The sequence below is a fragment of the Toxotes jaculatrix genome, chromosome 13 (genome assembly GCF_017976425.1).
Source record: "Toxotes jaculatrix isolate fToxJac2 chromosome 13, fToxJac2.pri, whole genome shotgun sequence".
In the NCBI taxonomy this organism is placed as follows: domain Eukaryota; kingdom Metazoa; phylum Chordata; class Actinopteri; family Toxotidae; genus Toxotes; species Toxotes jaculatrix.
The window spans coordinates 21399167-21415920 of NC_054406.1; the positions used below are offsets into that span (position 1 = coordinate 21399167).

The 16754-nt window shown below is 42.7% G+C and overlaps 2 protein-coding genes across 5 annotated transcripts; both read left to right on the forward strand.

Moving 5' to 3' along the window:
- Positions 1-1413: 1413 nt before the first annotated feature.
- On the forward strand, positions 1414-8257 carry si:dkey-222b8.4 (uncharacterized protein KIAA0895). Of its 3 annotated transcripts, XM_041054260.1 has the most exons (8): positions 1477-1542; positions 1667-1716; positions 3087-3748; positions 4647-4790; positions 6201-6333; positions 6559-6864; positions 6984-7081; positions 7937-8257. In XM_041054260.1, the coding sequence occupies exons 2-8, from the start codon at positions 1692-1694 to the stop codon at positions 8093-8095; spliced, it is 1527 nt and encodes a 508-aa protein (XP_040910194.1). In that variant the 5' UTR covers positions 1477-1542; positions 1667-1691; the 3' UTR covers positions 8096-8257. The 3 variants fall into 3 exon arrangements, with proteins under 3 accessions (XP_040910195.1, XP_040910193.1, XP_040910194.1); XM_041054261.1 differs by lacking the exon at positions 1667-1716 and having other exon boundaries at positions 1414-1542; XM_041054259.1 differs by having other exon boundaries at positions 1452-1716.
- A 2786-nt stretch (positions 8258-11043) lies between these two features.
- On the forward strand, positions 11044-16302 carry stx12 (syntaxin 12). 2 transcript variants are annotated; one of them, XM_041054079.1, is made up of 10 exons: positions 11044-11140; positions 11905-12039; positions 12941-13010; positions 13221-13320; positions 14739-14876; positions 15006-15049; positions 15466-15571; positions 15744-15816; positions 15921-16003; positions 16090-16302. In XM_041054079.1, exons 2-10 carry the CDS (start codon positions 11940-11942, stop codon positions 16180-16182), a joined length of 807 nt encoding a protein of 268 aa, XP_040910013.1. In that variant the 5' UTR covers positions 11044-11140; positions 11905-11939; the 3' UTR covers positions 16183-16302. The 2 variants fall into 2 exon arrangements, with proteins under 2 accessions (XP_040910013.1, XP_040910012.1); XM_041054078.1 differs by having other exon boundaries at positions 11044-11136.
- Positions 16303-16754: the final 452 nt, after the last annotated feature.

Here is a 16754-nt window from a genome sequence, read left to right on the forward strand (position 1 = left end):
GTGGTTTTGTTGACGAACAAAACCACGGGAAAAATCTGTCAGAGAAATCGATGAAGATGCTCGGGATGTGGAGGCAGCTGTGGGCATCGTGAAAGGGGATATCTTTGGAGCGTATATACTGTTTGATGTGTTTCACTGTGATGGAGCCCACTGGAAACTCCACAGTGGACTTAGCATCCTTTTTGTACGATCTGGTCCCACTGTGTGCCAAGAAACCGCCTGTACACCGAAGCGTTAGGAGTCTCTGGAGGCCAGTGAATGATCCTGTGAGGGGCAAGTCTCAAACACAGGAATAAAAAAATGTCTTTGGTGGAGAAACTTTGGGTCTGTCAGGTGGTGTCCTTCAGCAGCAAGCTCCTCCACATTAGTTACCTGGTTAGGACCAGGTTCAACCTGCAGCAGGCATGAAAATATGGAAAAATATCAGCCTGGCACAGGTATGAGTTGCTAAGGTCTTGGAGCACCTTTATTACTCAGAGAAATGACAGAAAGTGTTTTAAACCGGTTCTTGTACATTTTATAAAAACACATCAACAGAAGAAGTCTTTTAATTAAGTTTGGTGTAGGGGAGTATAGGAAAGGTAGAGGGTTAAGGGGGGAGAGAGGAAAGGAAAGGGGGGTAGAGATAGAGGAAGAATAGATTGGTAACTAAAGATGGAGAAGAGGAGCGGTGAGGATGAAGGAAAGAAGATGGTTAGAGGAGTAATTGAAAGAGGGTGAGAAGAGAAGCAGAGGGAGGGAAGGTGGAATTTATAGTCACATGTCAGTTACTTTAACTGTAAAATAAAGTCGTACAAAATGATTACTCATTTCCTGTGCTCTCATTTGAGTTTTATTTACAGTCTGTGTAATGAACTATGGAGTTAAAATGACATAATACTTGTTTTGTTTTGTTTTTTATTTGTTTGATCAAAATTGAAAGTAAACATCTGAAGCAATTTGTTCCATTACAGATAAACTTAATCCAAACTTAATTCTGACTGATAGTTTTTCCAATTATGTATGGTTAAACATTATGTTTTAAATCTTCACAGTTTAGCTGTGATCAACTAACATACGGTATATTGGCTAATAAATGTGTTTGTCATTATGTTTCACCTTAATTCCAGAGATAACAAAACAACCAAAACGACACAGTTTAGTTATAAGATTTGTAATTATGTCTGAGAAAGACTATTCATCCTTCAACCTTAACATGACAAATGATTTCTGGACTTATAAGTAGATGTTTACAGAGATCACATGTTGTTCAGTGTTGACATGGGAGCAAAGATCTTATCAGCCCCCTTTTCCTGCGCACTGAGTTACATCCTTCAGGCTCAGATGGACTTCATTTCCCATGAGCGCCTGTGTGTGTGTGTGTTGCGTAGCTAACAACGAAACCATGGAAACAGTTCAGTCAATGCAGAGACAGCTCGGTCCGTTTTTGTCAGTGTGGATGGGAACCAGTCGTGGGTTGGACGTGTAGTGTCAGCTCAGAAAATAGCCACTAACATGTTTGAAATATAAATTTTTGCGTGTTGAAATACGGAGTCGCGACAGGTAACTCGCCTTCATCGTTAAGTTTCTACCTGGACAAGATTAGCCGGCTAATTTAGCTAGGTTAACTTTGGTTTTCAGTCACGTTAGTATTCTTCGAACAGCTCTGTGGTATATATTTTTTTAGGTTTAGCTGGGCACCTTAACAGAGGATGCTGGAGTCAATAAAAGTAACAGGTAATGTTTCATTTGTCTGGTGCTTCTTTTTATTTTCCTGTGACTGTTAGCTGGGAGTTTGTCTCCTTAACGGATTAATAAAGAATGTTAACATGGAGCATTAATTACTGAATGTGGTCGTTTCAGTTTGTTCTGCTTTCCTGATGTAGCATCAGTTACGTGTTAGCTCAGTATGAGCTCCAGTTAGCTGTTAATTATCTAATTAAAACATTAAAAAAAACATTTAAAGAAAATATGAATTTATTCATTGTTTTATATATATATATATATATATATATATATCATAGTGCTTATTGTATCATGCGCGGTTGTGTAATGAAGACCCATGGCAGTCTGATTTCTGGTGGGCTTTCTCTGTGCTGAATCATGCTTATTATTGCTAATCAGATGCTTTGAATTAATAGTAGTGCTTTGATATTTTAATGAATGATGGTGATGGATGAGATGGAGATGTTTGTGCATTGATTCATTTCATTTTGCAGTTGAATTGCATCCAGGTTCAGGACAGGTGTTTCCTGTCATAAATTTAATTTCAGATACAGTAACTAGCTTGGAAATGTCTTAGATTAACTTTGTAAAACTTCTAGTGATTCACTAAATGGGATTATTTCTTTGGCTACAGAGTGATGTGATAGTAGCCTCAGTTGAAGCTGAATGATGAGATAGGTGCTGATGTGTTAGGTAATAGCATTTGATTAGATGGCTGAGCACATAACAAACCAATGAAGCTACAATCATTACTGTGCTGCTGAGGTCATTAGTTTGTGGAGACACGTCTGCGGCTGTATGCCTCAGCGCTCCTGTCCGAACACAGAGTCAGCTCTTAGGGTGATGGTGTTCCAGGTTGCCTTACTGGAAAGCACGCAGCCCTGCACTCGCTGACTCCTGTGCTGTGCTGTGCTGTTCGGCTCTGGAGACGTGATGAGAGTAATTTCCCTCTCTGATAGCAGGATACTGACTCATGAAACTGACTCTGTGCATAGCCACAGAGTGCTGACATAACAAGTAGTCCAGGAGAAGTCAACTTAAGTTTGTCTGAGTCAGATCACGTCATTATGACTGAAGCAAAAAAAAAAGAAGTGGGAAAAGACAGTTGTTAGTTTGCTACCAGAAATGTAAAGACACTGTTCATCACACTGATTAGAGGTTATGCTATCCATATATTTATTACTGTGTGTGTGTGTGTGTGTGTGTGTGTGTGTGTTTTTAGCTTGGCACTGGAAGAGATCTAATTTTATCCTGGCTTGATAAGAGGATTAGTCTATCTGTATAGCTATCTATAAAAGGTCTGCATGTGAAGGTGATTCTGCAGTGATCAGTAGACACATTCACTATCTTCCATTAATGTTTTCTCATATTACTTATTTCAGAGAGGCTTCACTGGCCAGAAGTAGAAATGTCCAAAAAGTACATCTTAAACTCTTCCAACAAGGCACTGAGTCCAAGCCAAGTATACCTGGAGAAGATTTCTTCCAGTGTCCTTGAAGACCTCTTCAGCTCTGGCTCCAGCAGCTTCAGCATACTGCGGCAGGCTGAGGAGGACGAGTGGGAGAAGCCAAAGCAGTCCCTGTACAAGAGGCCAAAAACATCCGTGAAATGTGGTGCCACACTTGGTAGACGAAACCACGCGGGCATGGCTTTTAAAAAGGTGCATGTTCAAGAAGGTGGCCGAAAGCCTGCACAGACAAACTGCGTCCTCTCCAGTTTCCCCAAACCAGCACGGAACATCGCAGTAGTGGGCAAAACGATGGGCCTGACCCCTCGTACAGTTCCACAGCTCAGGAAGATGTGCGTCTCCAACTCACCTCGCACCAAACTTCCCTCACTGCACAAAGCGACAATCACACGGGAAGTGGAAAACGCCAAGAAGCTCTGCATCCTTACTGCCATCAAGCCATCTAATGTGGAGAAGGAGAAGGCCAAGTTTTTCAAGTCGGAGTTCTGCTACAACCCGCAGTTTGAGTACAGCAACCCCGTCTCTCCGCTTGTTTTGGCACGGCATAATAACGCCTCAGATCGCTTCCTGACACAGGTAAGGCTGTGTTGCCACCAAACCTGTTTGGAATTCAATTCTTTGGTTCACTTGGCCACGTGAGCTCAAGAGCATCTATAACAGTTAACCTTTATCAAAATGCTTAATAACGCATGTTTTGGCAGTTTTCCTCGCAGGCTGCTACGTTGATTCATTTTAGGTGGGAAAAAGTCCCAATACCTATAACAGACGACCTCAAAGTCCAAAGTTTTGCAATGAAACAATTAATTGACAATTTCTAGTAATTAGCACTGACAAATCCTTGGAAAACCTGACAGAATAAGGATAATGGCACTAGAAAAAAAACATGTAGTAGTAGTCTATATATTTCAGTTTGATTATTTTTCAGGTAATGAAATAATAAATAATATTAAATGACTCTAATCCACTAATGCATATTTGTATATGAGCAGTAGATCAAATGACTATGTAGAATGTGAAATGGTTGGTTCATAGTGTTGAACCCACAGAGAATACCACACTCTCCACTTCCCCTCCGCTCTACACAGCATTTCAGGATTGTTCCAGCTCACTGTTGACTGCTAACTGTACTCTATGTCTGGTTGTGGAAATAGGAAACTGGTTGCACAGCCATAATAACTTCATGAGGTGATGATACTGTAAGTCAAAACAGTCTGTGACATTTAGTAAGTTTTCCCCCTCTTATGTTCCCATCTAGAAGAATGGGACTTAAAACCAGAAACCAGAGTCTGAAGACTAAAAGGGTAAAATGGTGACAATAAACTGAAGCAGAATGACTAGTTATCTATCTGCAGTTATCTTTTACTACCACTTTGAGTGGTACCCCGCCTCTCCAAAACATCAGCAACAGAACATGTCAAAGCCGGTCATTAGTGTCGGGCAGCATTTCACATCACGGGTTTCTCATCTCTGACAGGCCGTGCACATCATGGAGCTCGCCCTGCAGCGATATGGCAGCTATGAGAAGTTTGAGAAGGTCACTGGAGGCAACCTCCTCACCAAGAGTCGCATCTGGCAGAATGTCAAGAAATACATGGAGAAGGAAGGATGCATGGGGGAGGTGAGAGCGCACAGGACTGATTTCATCACGAAGGAGATAAGTTTCTGTTTATTTGCACATTATTTGTAGCTTTGATTTTTTTTTTTTCCCCACCAACACAGTTTTGGCAGGTCCCACTGCAGAGCATATTACACACAGTAAAAGAGAGCTGAAGAGGCAGTGATTTGGAGCCTGGTGTTTTGGTGTTTCTGCGGCTGCCCTCTGCAGTCTGTGTCTTGTGTGGATTTGTACAGAGCAGCAGACTGGAGGGCACCAGAGACCTTGCAAAAAAAAAAAAAGCTGCACTCAGGTCATCAAAACCAGTTTGCCTTTGTGGACTTGTGTTTATGTAACAACATCAAGCAATACATGTTACATCACCCGCTTAATAATGTTCCACTGAACACATCGCACCACGTATACACGCACCTCGTGTTTGTGTGGCAAATGCCTAATGGGTTGAAACATACTACACAGCAGAACGAAAATACAAGTGAGTGAAAGGAAGGAATCCACCCAACAAACTCACTGTGACACTGTCCAGTGTAGATGATGTGACATGTAACATATTTCAGCAATAATATAATAAGGCTTCAGACCTGACCGTGTCCTGTATTTGCTGCCTTCCGTGCTGCATCCCTCCTGCTCCTGCTCTTCATTTCTCCTGTAGGTATATGAATAAGAGTATGAACAATCAGCATTTCCTGAACAGCAGACAGCTGCTCTATTTCAGTCAGATTGAACTCCACGGGGGGGGGGGGGGCATTGAGGTGCAGTCACATTGAAGACCTGGACATTCTAACTCCAGCAGCATTTCCCAGTCGTTCCTGGGCGGGGGCGGGGGGGGGTCCAGTGACATCAACGTCTGCCCCATCTAATGCGAACAAATACAGCAGCAAACATGCTGATTCACAAAGCCTGCAAAGATATATATATATTTTTAATCTTATTAGATAGATTATAGATTATTTATCTAATAGGAAGAAGTTTAGGACAGCTACTTAGCATTTCTAATTTGGGTCACAGGTCGCTTTTTCATAAGTTCAGGTCCATTAAAATCATCAGCAGTAGGCCAACTATCCTACCCCTTTATTTCAGAAATCTGCTGCAGGTAATAGTGTAAATGACTGGCTTATGTAAAACGGGACCTTACAAAAATATAGTCAAGGATTTGTGTCTCTAGCACAAATAGGTGTTAGTCTGAATAGACATGGTGTGCTGATGAAAAACTGTGAGGCAGCGATAACAACAGCTTTTTCCTTTTTTTGGATATGAGTCATTTTTTACCATATGAGTGTTATAGTAACTCTGTTACAGCTCAGTAATGGGAACATCTAACTGTACACTGTGCACAACTGTACTGTGGGGCTGTCGTGTCTGGGTTGGTGGTTCCTAATGCTAATGATTCTGTTTCTGATATTGTGTTGATAGATCGTGGTCCAGGTGACAGATGACCTCTTGTCCAGAGCCTCCATGACAGTCGTGAACAGCAGACCCACACTCACCATCAACATCTCCACTGCACGGGAGCACTGGCTGGAGGGCATGCTCAGGCATGAGATTGGTGGGTACAGCAGTTCTCATACAAAGCGTAATGCTTCATGTGGGGTTTACTGGAGGTCACCAGAGAAATGGGAAATTTGACGTAATCACAGGTCCGACTGGCTGTCATTCAGTATTTACTAAAATATTGTTAGTAGATCGTGACATTGATGCTGCTACAAATAAAGTTGACTTTAATTTGAATTTGAAAGTAACTATATAAATAGCCCTTGTCCCATTCCACCAGGCACACATTATTTCCGCGGCATCAACAACTGCCATCAGCCGTGGAGCAGCAGCGTGGGCAGGAAGAAGCACAACCTGAAGCCCCTGAACCCCACAGAGGAGGGCCTGGCCAGCATCCACAGCGTCCTGTTCAGGAAAGACCCCACTCTGTGGCGCGCTGCCCTGCTCTACTACACCGTCTACCAGGCCAGCCACATGTCCTTCTCTCAGCTCTTCCACGACTTGGGACGCTTCGTCCAGGACCCCAACACCCGCTGGGACTACTGTGTCAGAGCCAAGAGAGGCCAGATCGACACAGCACAGCCAGGTCGCTTTTTCATTAGACAAGATTTAAGATGTTTGGCTTGATTACATGTTTAATTTAGAGTCAAAATTAATACTCGTCAAAGTTTTATTGCTCTTCTTCTCTGACCTCTCACATTGCAGGGTGCTTCAGTAAAGACCAGGTCTACCTGGACGGCATCCTGAAGATCCTGCGATACAGAGACAAGATCAACTTCCCACTGCTGATGGCTCTTGGAAAGGTGAGGCGTCTCAGCTGCCTCTCTCGGGGTCGGTGCAGCAGCCATATTGAATAATAACTCTCCATCTCACCCTCACTCCCGAACGAGACCTCTCAACTTGTTTGCCAGTTCAGAGTTTCTGAATTTACCACCACCGCCTTACTCACAACAGCTTCATGGTACTAAATACCAGTAGTTTGCTTGTGCCTGTGATACCCTCCACTGCCAGGCACTTCCCATCTTTTCTGGATCAGCCAGAGACAGCTTCCTTCCTTGTGGACATTTGTTCCATATCAGAGTAACAGATCAGGCCTCAGCTGACTGACCAGTTCCTTGTCTGCCTTCCCCAGTCAGTTGTATTTCCTGGGTTTTTGGCCACTCCCAAACATTCAGACCCTTTTGTTTGATTTTCCTGTGGATCTCTTCTCTGACAGCACTTCTATCACACTTCTATATTTCAGCAGGGTACTATCATTTATGATATTATGTCACATGAAATAAAGGTTTAATTACACAGAGGATGGTTGAGGTTCAGACATAGAGTAAAATAAATGGAAAGCAGGGCTGAATAAAGCTTATGCAATAGACCGTGTTCTTATGCTTCATTGGAGCCACTGATGTTTGACCAGTGTTCCAGCTGTAGATGCTGCACAGGATTTAAGGACTGATGCATTTGTTAACTAAGCAACTAAGCTTTACAACACCAGTGGTTTGAGGCCACAAGACACAAAAATAGCTCTCATCAAACAATAAAACTCACCAAAAACCTTAAGACATCAAAAATTACAGTCGTCATCATAGTTTCATAATTTCACTTCTGTTCTGCGGTGCACAGGGTGGCTGAATCTGTTGCTCTTGTTTTCCCCGTGGGCTCAGGTCTCATTCGAAGACTTGGACCGCCTGAAAGCCGTGGCTCAGATGGAGAACGTCCGCATCCCACACTTCATGCAGGACCAGGGGAGGTACGCCGAGCAGCTGACCAAAATCATGGCGGTCAACCAGCTGACCGACGAGGAGCTGAAGACCATCATCTGAGCCTGCTCCGCTTCCTGCACGAACCTGAACCCAGACCTGAATAAAAGCTGTCACCACACTGCCAGCCATGACCTGTAATCCCTCAACACCACCACCATTCCGTGTGCATGCTAGCCGAGTGTGCGACTTGTGCGGTGTGCTGTATTGCATGTGTAGTGCAGACTTGAGAGAATCAGTTCAGTGTGCTGCGTTTAGGGCTGGATGAAGTTTGACAACATTTTCTATACCAGTGCCAGTACAATACCTCTATTACTTTATCAATACAAAAAATGATACTTTTTACTCAACCTTACTTTTACTTTTCTATAAAAAATTTACCAAGCATTTGGTGCCAACTTAGTTTTTTTTTTTTTTTAAACTTCACAGTTTCTGATTTGGGAGGATTTTCTCTCTGGTAGTCTCTCAGTAGCTACACTAGCAAATAGAGTTTTAATATCCCATAAAGTTAGAGCCCTCTGAGAACTGGTTTCCGTGTTTCCCACAGGTTGAGAATTGGGTGGGTGGCGTGGTGTTTGACTTATGTGCATGACTCGTGCAGTTTAGAGGGGGAGAGTGTGGGTGCGGAGTATTCCATGACCGCCTGACGTACAGGCTATAGGCTAGAGTTACTGCAGCACGCACAGCTCAGACACGTGTGTGGCGAGGCTGTTTATATTTACATCATTGGGATTTCTGTACTTATTTATTAGTCTTTATTTTCAAAATTCAAACCTCCCCTCAAATGTGGTAAACACCATAATTCATGAACATGATTAAAAATGCAGCTGCCTTATGGTAACGTTAACCTTGTTGCTCAGTGAGGCGCTGTGAGTTAACGGAGCAATGTGATTTTTATTAAGAGATTTCGGATCTGTGATAAGCTAAATCAGCCAGGGATACTGGATGTGACGACGTGTATCAGTCAGGCTAAACTAAATGCTGCCCCACAAGGTTTTCTCACCCTAAGAATAACTGAATGCTTAAATTTTTGTGGTCTCTTGTGCATGAATATGGTTTAATTTAATGGACGTCCATTCGTTTTAGCAAAATCTTATTGATCTAATACTAAAATCTTTGGTCTCTCATGCACCCATGATCTAAGTGTACTTACCTACAGTAGTGTTTTATATCCGTGTCCGTGGTGAGGACGACCACATTCTTGCACTTTGTTTCCTATAGATACCACTGAGGGTTACCTTTGTTTTAGTTGTGCGTGTTTGTTATGACATTGAGAGGAAGATTTGTTGCTCAGGAGAAAGATGGTGAAAGCAGGACCGTGGCTGCTAAACCTGTGGAAGAGCTGCCTCGGCTTTAATGAGCAGTCCTGTCACACACACACACGCAGCACTGCTCGTTTAGGGCTGAGCCGGTCAGCACTGTTTGAAGGCATGTTCCTCATTATCCTCAGTGGAAACCCCAGTGGTCTAAGTGACCTGAAGCCCTGTTAGACTTTTTTGCACTTTCTTACCTTGGATCTACCTTTTTTCCAGCCGCACTGATAAATGCAGTAACTGTGTTTGGGGTCATTTGTACAGACTGTGTGTCACAAAACAACCCAAATGCCTTGTGGTTTCACTGTAATACTTGATTGAGTTTTTGTCTTGTTAATACCCAGAATAACCTGATGTAGGGAGCAGCTGTGCTCCTTCAACAGTACGGTTGAATAACATGGCATTTCTATGTGATGTTTTCTATTTGAAGGATTTTTTTGGTGATATTAATAGATAGAATATTCAAATAAAATGGACTCCATGCATAAGAGTAGCTGTGTGCTTTGTGTCTCCCAAATTAGTTGTGTCCTTCCTTTCCATTTGTACATCAGAGAATTATCTTTTGCAATTTTTATTTACCAATTTAACAAAAAAAAAACCAATGTGTATCAGATGATATCATACATCTACATATCCCTTACCTATCTGTAACTCATTTTTCATTTCCACTCCTGCTTAGATGCTAACTGCTTTTCATTGTCTTGAATCTAATCCAATCTCATCTAAAATACCTAATTTACCAAACACTCGTCAATATCACGGCGCTACAAAGCTTGGTATCTTCTGCTCACAGAATGTGGGCCAAATATCCGGAGCTCTTCTCTGTGTCAGAGATCAATAACTAGAGTTTCCTGAACTGAGCGCACTGACCGCAGTAACCGAACCTGTCACAACACACTCCGCTGGCCCCCTTCAGATCCTGTCCAGAGGTGTCACGCTTCCCATTCATCAGTGTTGGGTTTCACTGGGCAACCGGAAACCACTGAGGCTCAGAGTGGTGGCTGATAACTACAAGCAGTGACATGCCAGACAAAAAGCATCAGTCTACACACAGACCAGGCCTGACACTCCCAACACAGTTCACTCAGGTCTTGAAGTGTTATCTCCAACAGTCCAACGCAGGCTCATTAGTAACGTCTTGCTGATGGAACAGGCTCACCAAACCTGGACAGTTCAAGACACAGTATATGGTTCACATCATTTTCATACTAACCAATCCATTCAGAGAATCCCTCCACCCAACTGATTTTTTTTTTTAGTTTAGAGGGATAAGTCCTGCAATGAAGTCTGGGCTGGCTGATTCATATACTGGAAACATTAGTCAAACAGATTATCATTACTGATCTGTCAGATATTTAGACAGTGAGGGCTTAATAAATGCACATTGTTATTTTAAGAAACTCAGTGATATCCCTATCGTAGACTATCATAGATTATCTACAGTCTATTCAAACTGTGATATAATCTGAATATATCTTTCACTGATAAAAAAAAATCACCATGGACCAGACAACACTGGTTCTGTTAACAGAATAAACCTAAAGTCTAATCAAAATCTCTCCATTTAAACAAAAAATGAGAAGTGTCTATACAACTTCTTCATCCAACATTTAAACCAATCAGCTGTTACACTGCTAACGTCAGAGCTAACCTAACGGCCTGCATTGCTTCTGCGCAGGCGTCCCAACACGGGAGACATTACGCGATAACGTCACCGACCAGGAAGGGTAATATCCCTACGGCATAACGGAAAACAGTAGTCCTATGTGTCCATTTGGAACAGCCAAATAAGCAAGTATATCGTTTTCTTTTTAAAATAAGACGCTTTAGTGTTATTGTCAATATAGTGTGTCGCTAAGTCGTACCTGGTGAGGAACAGGCTTAGCTATGTCAAGATAGCCACTCTATCCTAAATAATTAAAAGCTGACAAGTTAACGTCCGTTAGCTAGAAAGCTAACAGCTGAGCAAAGACTGCACACCCTCCCGTAACTTTCGGTAGCTAAGCAGAGAAAGATGAGAGTTGGGCTTAATTGTTTTTATGTGTACACCATCAATGTGTGTACAAACTATGTTAGAAATACATTCGCGTTATGGCTTAGTAAATATCATGTCTTACACGATATTGGGTGTCAGTGAGCTTGAATGATTCGGCGTTAGCGGGCTAACTGCTGGCAAGCTAGCAGTTGTTATTCGGACCAGGTTTCCTCGATAAATATAGGTTAATCTCTCCCGTCAATAAAACAATAAAATGCTCATTATTCTGGAGCTGTAATCGGACTATGTGGCATGTAGGAAGAATGACTAAGCTGCTCTGTCATTTTGTAAACAGCAGATTTGGAAACCTAACGTTCACTGTAAAACACTTCTCCACAGTTTCTTGTCTCAGGATGTCAATTAGTTTACAGCAGATGATGTTCTTTGAACAAGTGGTCAACATTGGGCCCACCTGATAGTTGCCATTGTATTGTCTTTTCAAACGCTATAGCTAACATGGCAGTTGTTAAGAAACACAGTTGAATGGTTTCTAATTGCAGAAACTTTCCTCTGTGTGTCTGCAGCTCAACTCCAAAGGCAAAAGCTCATTTTGGCAGACATGTCATACGGCCAAGCAGAGAGCTACCACCCTGTCCCACGGGACTTCAACACCATCATACAAACATGCAGCTCCAACATCCAGAAGATCACACAGAACAGTAAGTGCTTCACTGCTTCCCTGCTGTAACAGTAGCTCTTTTTGCTACAGCGTGAACAAGACTGTGGCCGTAGCCAAATAAACCTGCTCACTCACTAACTGATTCAGGAATGACGATGGAGAATGCTGTGTCAGGCTGCAGTCTGCCTCACTGTGCTGAACCTGGACCACAAACACGTTTCCCCTTTGACCATTGCTCTTTCAAAATGAATTGACATGAACAGTTTCTATTATGTCTTCAGTGGAGCATTTACAGACAGTGTTGCTAACTAGATTCACAGACTTTTCAGACCCCGTTTACTTGACTTCTCTTGACTTTTGGGACAAACATGAGCTACTTTTCATACACCAGAGTTTCCAGTATTGCCTTGTGAGTTTGGGCTTTCCCGCTGGATGCACACCTCTCTATCCATCTCATTGGAACATAAAGTATGTGGGGTACATCTCAGCCATCAGGCCACAAAGATGCCTCACAGCAAGGAGGTCCAGGGTTTGAACCTTCCGGGGCCATTCTGTGTGGCATTCTGTTCTGTCTACCTCAGTGTCTCATAGTGTAAGTGAAACAGAAACAGGCTTAGTCCTCACAGACAGCACTGAAATATGATCACGTCATTTCAGTTATTCTGCTACAGTTGTATGTTGTGTGGTATTGAAGTTCACCAAATGTGTTACAGGTTACATGTAAGTGAAATGTGTGACAATGCTGTGTTTGTTCAGGAAAACACAAAGTTGAACGTTGAAATCATGTTGTCATAAAGTGAGGAACATCTGATGAAAATAAAACATGTTGTCAAAGTTGCTGTTAGAATAGTAATGGTGCATCCCTACGAAAGAACTAATGACAGTATGAGTTCCTCCATTACGGGATTGAGACTTATCACTGTCTCTTGTTCTCATGACAGCTGCGCAGATAAAGACCATGGTGAACCAGCTGGGGACCAGACAGGACACCAGTGAACTCCAGGATCGTCTGTATGTATCAGCTTCATCTCCTCTAACTCCCATATTGTTCTCTTTCTGCCAAACACACAGACACACTCTTTTACTTTTGCTTAGTCATTGTCATGTTGAAACAGTTATAGGTTGTTACTTAAATTAGACCAGCACTACAGCACTGTATTGTCACAGGTATTACAGAGGTGTACAGTCTTTAGTTATTCTAAACTGCTGGTGTTTCCACAGGCAACAGATACAACACTACACGAACCAACTGGCAAAAGAAACAAATAAGCACCTGAAAGAGCTGGGATCCATCCCTTTGCCCTTGTCACCCTCAGAGCAAGTAAGTGTCAGTCTAGCATGGTCTACTTTTTCTATGGTTTCCCAGTAGCCGAGAGGTTGTTCAGGTTTCCCCCATTGGCTGTGCTGTCAGACATACTGTTGAAAATTAAAAAAAAAACCTTGGACTGAAGTTGTACATTTTATGAAAATGAAGTGAAATGCTCACCAGATTCCCCTGTAAGATATAACCACAGACTACGCTCAGGGCTCATCAGCTGTTGTAATGGAGTGGCAGAAAATGAGTAAATGTCATTTGAATATCAGCTGGGAGCAAAGTCTCCTCTGTGGTAATGACTAACAACCAGTGAGCAGCAATTAAAGTCCACCTTGGCTCATCAGCAGTCACACTTTCCTGTCTTTACTATCTCAGTGAGGTGCTGTGCTCTTTTTCCCAACAATAGTACAGAACAAGTCAGATTTCAATTTGTTTACACTGCACAATTTTGAATCAAGTAAACTGTCAGTAAATAAGATTCCCTCCTATTGATCTGATTTACAATGGGAAGAAAAAGTATGTGACCCCTTTGGAATTACTGTGTTAACTGTTCATGAAATTCCTCACAGAGCTGCTTCAGTTAAGATGTCTGCTGTGAGCGTCTCTCTAAGATGCTTTAGCTGGTGACAGTCACCCTGACATTATCCTGTAAGGTACCTTTATAAACTTGGGAATTCATTTTCCCTTCGATGATGGGAAGCTGTCCAGGTCCAGGAGGCAGCAAAGCCCCAAATCCTGATGCTCCCTTCACCATATTTCACTGTTAGGATGATGTTTTCATTTTGGTATGCAGAGCTCAATGCTGCGTTTTCTTCCCAGACAGTTCAACCTTAGTTTCATCAATACACAAAACAGCTCCAATGAGTCCTGAAAGCCTTTAGCTGTTACTCTGGGCTTCCTGTTGTACTTCACTGAGCCTCTGTGTTGTACCTTTGCAGTCATCTCAGCGGGATGCCCACTTCTGTCAGAGTAGTCACAGAACTACAGTGTGTCCATTTATAGACAGTTTGTCTGACTGTGGACAGATGAAAATAGAAACTCTTCAAGATCCCTCTGTAACTCTTTCCAGCTTTATGCAAATCAGCAAATCAGCTCTTGATCATTAATCTTCTGAGATATGTTTGTGAGGCATGGCCTTCACATCAGCAGATGTTTCATGTGAACAGCAAACTACAATTTTTTTTATTAGTGTTAAAATCTGAAAAAAAAAAAAAAAAATACACGAGTGCTTTGAATTCTTTCCACCACAGCTTCTCCAACAGTCTGATTTAACTGGTGTGGTAAATTTGATTTATTTACATTTTTTTTTTTTGGCACAGTTAAGAAAATCTGAGATGTGACCCTCTTTATGTCTTTGAATTCTTCCTTTATCTGTCCAACTCGTCTAATATACCGCATGTCTCCCTCTGCTCTGTGGTGTCCAGAGGCAGCAAAAGATCCAGAGGGAACGACTGATGAATGACTTCTCAGCAGCTCTCAACAACTTCCAAGCAGTCCAGCGGCGTGCGGCAGAGAGGGAAAAGGAGTCAGTAGCCAGAGCGAGGGCTGGGTCCCGCCTATCAGTAAGCAGGATGGCAGTAAAGAAGTCACCTAACCACATTCATGAGTGATGAAACATCAGATTAAGTCTCGATAATCTGCGTTTTTGGTGACTTGACCTTAACAGCCATGGGTTTTTCCTTCTCTTTCAGGCTGAGGACGGTTCTCGAGATGAAAAGCTTGTTTCGTTCGATAAGTAAGTGACTTGTCGTTCGTTCAGGGTTTCCTTGAACAGCAGTTCAGGACAGACACCGTGTATTTATTATTTTCTAATGCAAGTGATATTTTCCATTCCCACACATCCCAGCAGTGTCAGTTAGTTAGTAGTCATTTTAACTCTAAGATCAAAACATGGTGTGATTTCATTTTAACGAGTGAAAAATAATTCATTTAGCCACGTGGAATGTGACAGTAAATGGACACAGCAGGAGGAACTAGATTACAGCAATGTGTGTTGTGCTTCACTCTGTTTCTTAGCTTGGTTTTAAACCTGCCATAGAAAAAAAGTCTTTACTTAGACTGTACGTGTGAAAGTGTTGAGGAATAATTTGAGCCTTAGGTTATGGGCACAGTATTTTCGAGTTGCGCTCACGTTGTCCTGTTTGTGTAAAGCCAAGACGACTGGGGTCAGATGACCACCCAGACAGAGGAAGTGGCCATCACAGAGGAGGACCTGGAGCTCATAAGGGAGAGAGAAACCAACATCAGACAGCTGGAGGTCAGTCTTTGCTCACTGTTTCTAATATCGCCACAGACCAGGACACAGCGGAGGACTACCAGCCCCCCCCTGCCCCACTGTGGACGCAGGCCTCTGTCTAAAATCTGCTGTCATGTCCTGAGACTCCCACTACAGCCACAGCTGGTTCTAACTTTTTGCCTTTTTCTTTCAGTCTGACATCTTGGATGTGAACCAGATCTTCAAGGACCTGGCAGTGATGATCCACGACCAGGGAGAAATGATTGGTAAGTAGCGGTAGCACAAGGAGACAAACTGTTTGTTTGATTGTGGAGGCTACAAACCTGAACAGTCTCCACTAGCTCACCTCGCTGTGCGTTCTGCCCTGCAGATAGCATCGAGGCAAACGTGGAGAGCGCTGAAGTTCATGTAGAGCGAGGAACAGAGCAGCTCCAGAGAGCCAGCTACTACCAGGTGAGTGTGCAGGCAGTCGCTCTGGAGCGCCGTCAGTCGGTGAAGTCCCCGCCACTCACCCTCCGTCCTCTGCTTCTCCATCACAGCAAAAGTCTAGGAAGAAGATGTGCATCCTGGCCATGGTTTGTTCCATCGTTCTCGTCATACTCGGCATCATCATCTGGCAAGCCTCTAAGTGAGATGCCTCCGCACAACCAACGCGTCACTACTCCATTTAACTCCGCCCCCTCTCACCTGCAAGTACCTGCTTGGAATCACAAAAAAAAAAGAGCAAGAGGCCGATCGCTTGGTTAAGGTGAGCGGAGTAAATTCACACACGAGGGCCGGTCAGCGTGGAAAACACACTCATCTGATCTGATCGAGCCCGTTCTCTGTAAAGTAGCTGCAACAAAAAAAAAAAAAAAACCTTAAACCCGAGATGAAGGAGAGAATGTAGGACGGAGGTGGTGGAGCGATTTCAAATCTGAGATTCCTTTAATTTGCCACATTCATTTCTTGTCTTATTTACTGCACTAACACTAGCTGTCACTGTATTTCAAAACATAAAAATGTTATTGGGAATGATGATTTCCGATTAGGCAAATTAAAATAAATTAAAGAAAAAAACAAACAAAAAAAAAACATTGCTTGTTAAGGTAAATAAATCTGTGGTTTTTAGGGACTGTAAATTTATTATTTTTTTTGTTACCTGTTGTCGTGTTACCTGCTAATGTAAAAAGTGCGTGGAGTGCCCCAGGCTCTGCCTCGGCCG

Bases quoted from the DNA above. Each gene is read 5' to 3' on its own strand.
- si:dkey-222b8.4 (XM_041054259.1), top strand. From the start codon at position 1,692: ATGCTGGAGTCAATAAAAGTAACAG. The intron at 1,717-3,086 runs GTAATGTTTCAT...TACTTATTTCAG, and splicing joins GGAGTCAATAAAAGTAACAG to AGAGGCTTCACTGGCCAGAA. The intron at 7,082-7,936 runs GTGAGGCGTCTC...CCGTGGGCTCAG, and splicing joins TGCTGATGGCTCTTGGAAAG to GTCTCATTCGAAGACTTGGA.
- stx12 (XM_041054079.1), top strand. From the start codon at position 11,940: ATGTCATACGGCCAAGCAGAGAGCTACCACCCTGTCCCACGGGACTTC. The intron at 13,321-14,738 runs GTAAGTGTCAGT...TGTGGTGTCCAG, and splicing joins CCTTGTCACCCTCAGAGCAA to AGGCAGCAAAAGATCCAGAG. The intron at 15,817-15,920 runs GTAAGTAGCGGT...TCTGCCCTGCAG, and splicing joins CGACCAGGGAGAAATGATTG to ATAGCATCGAGGCAAACGTG.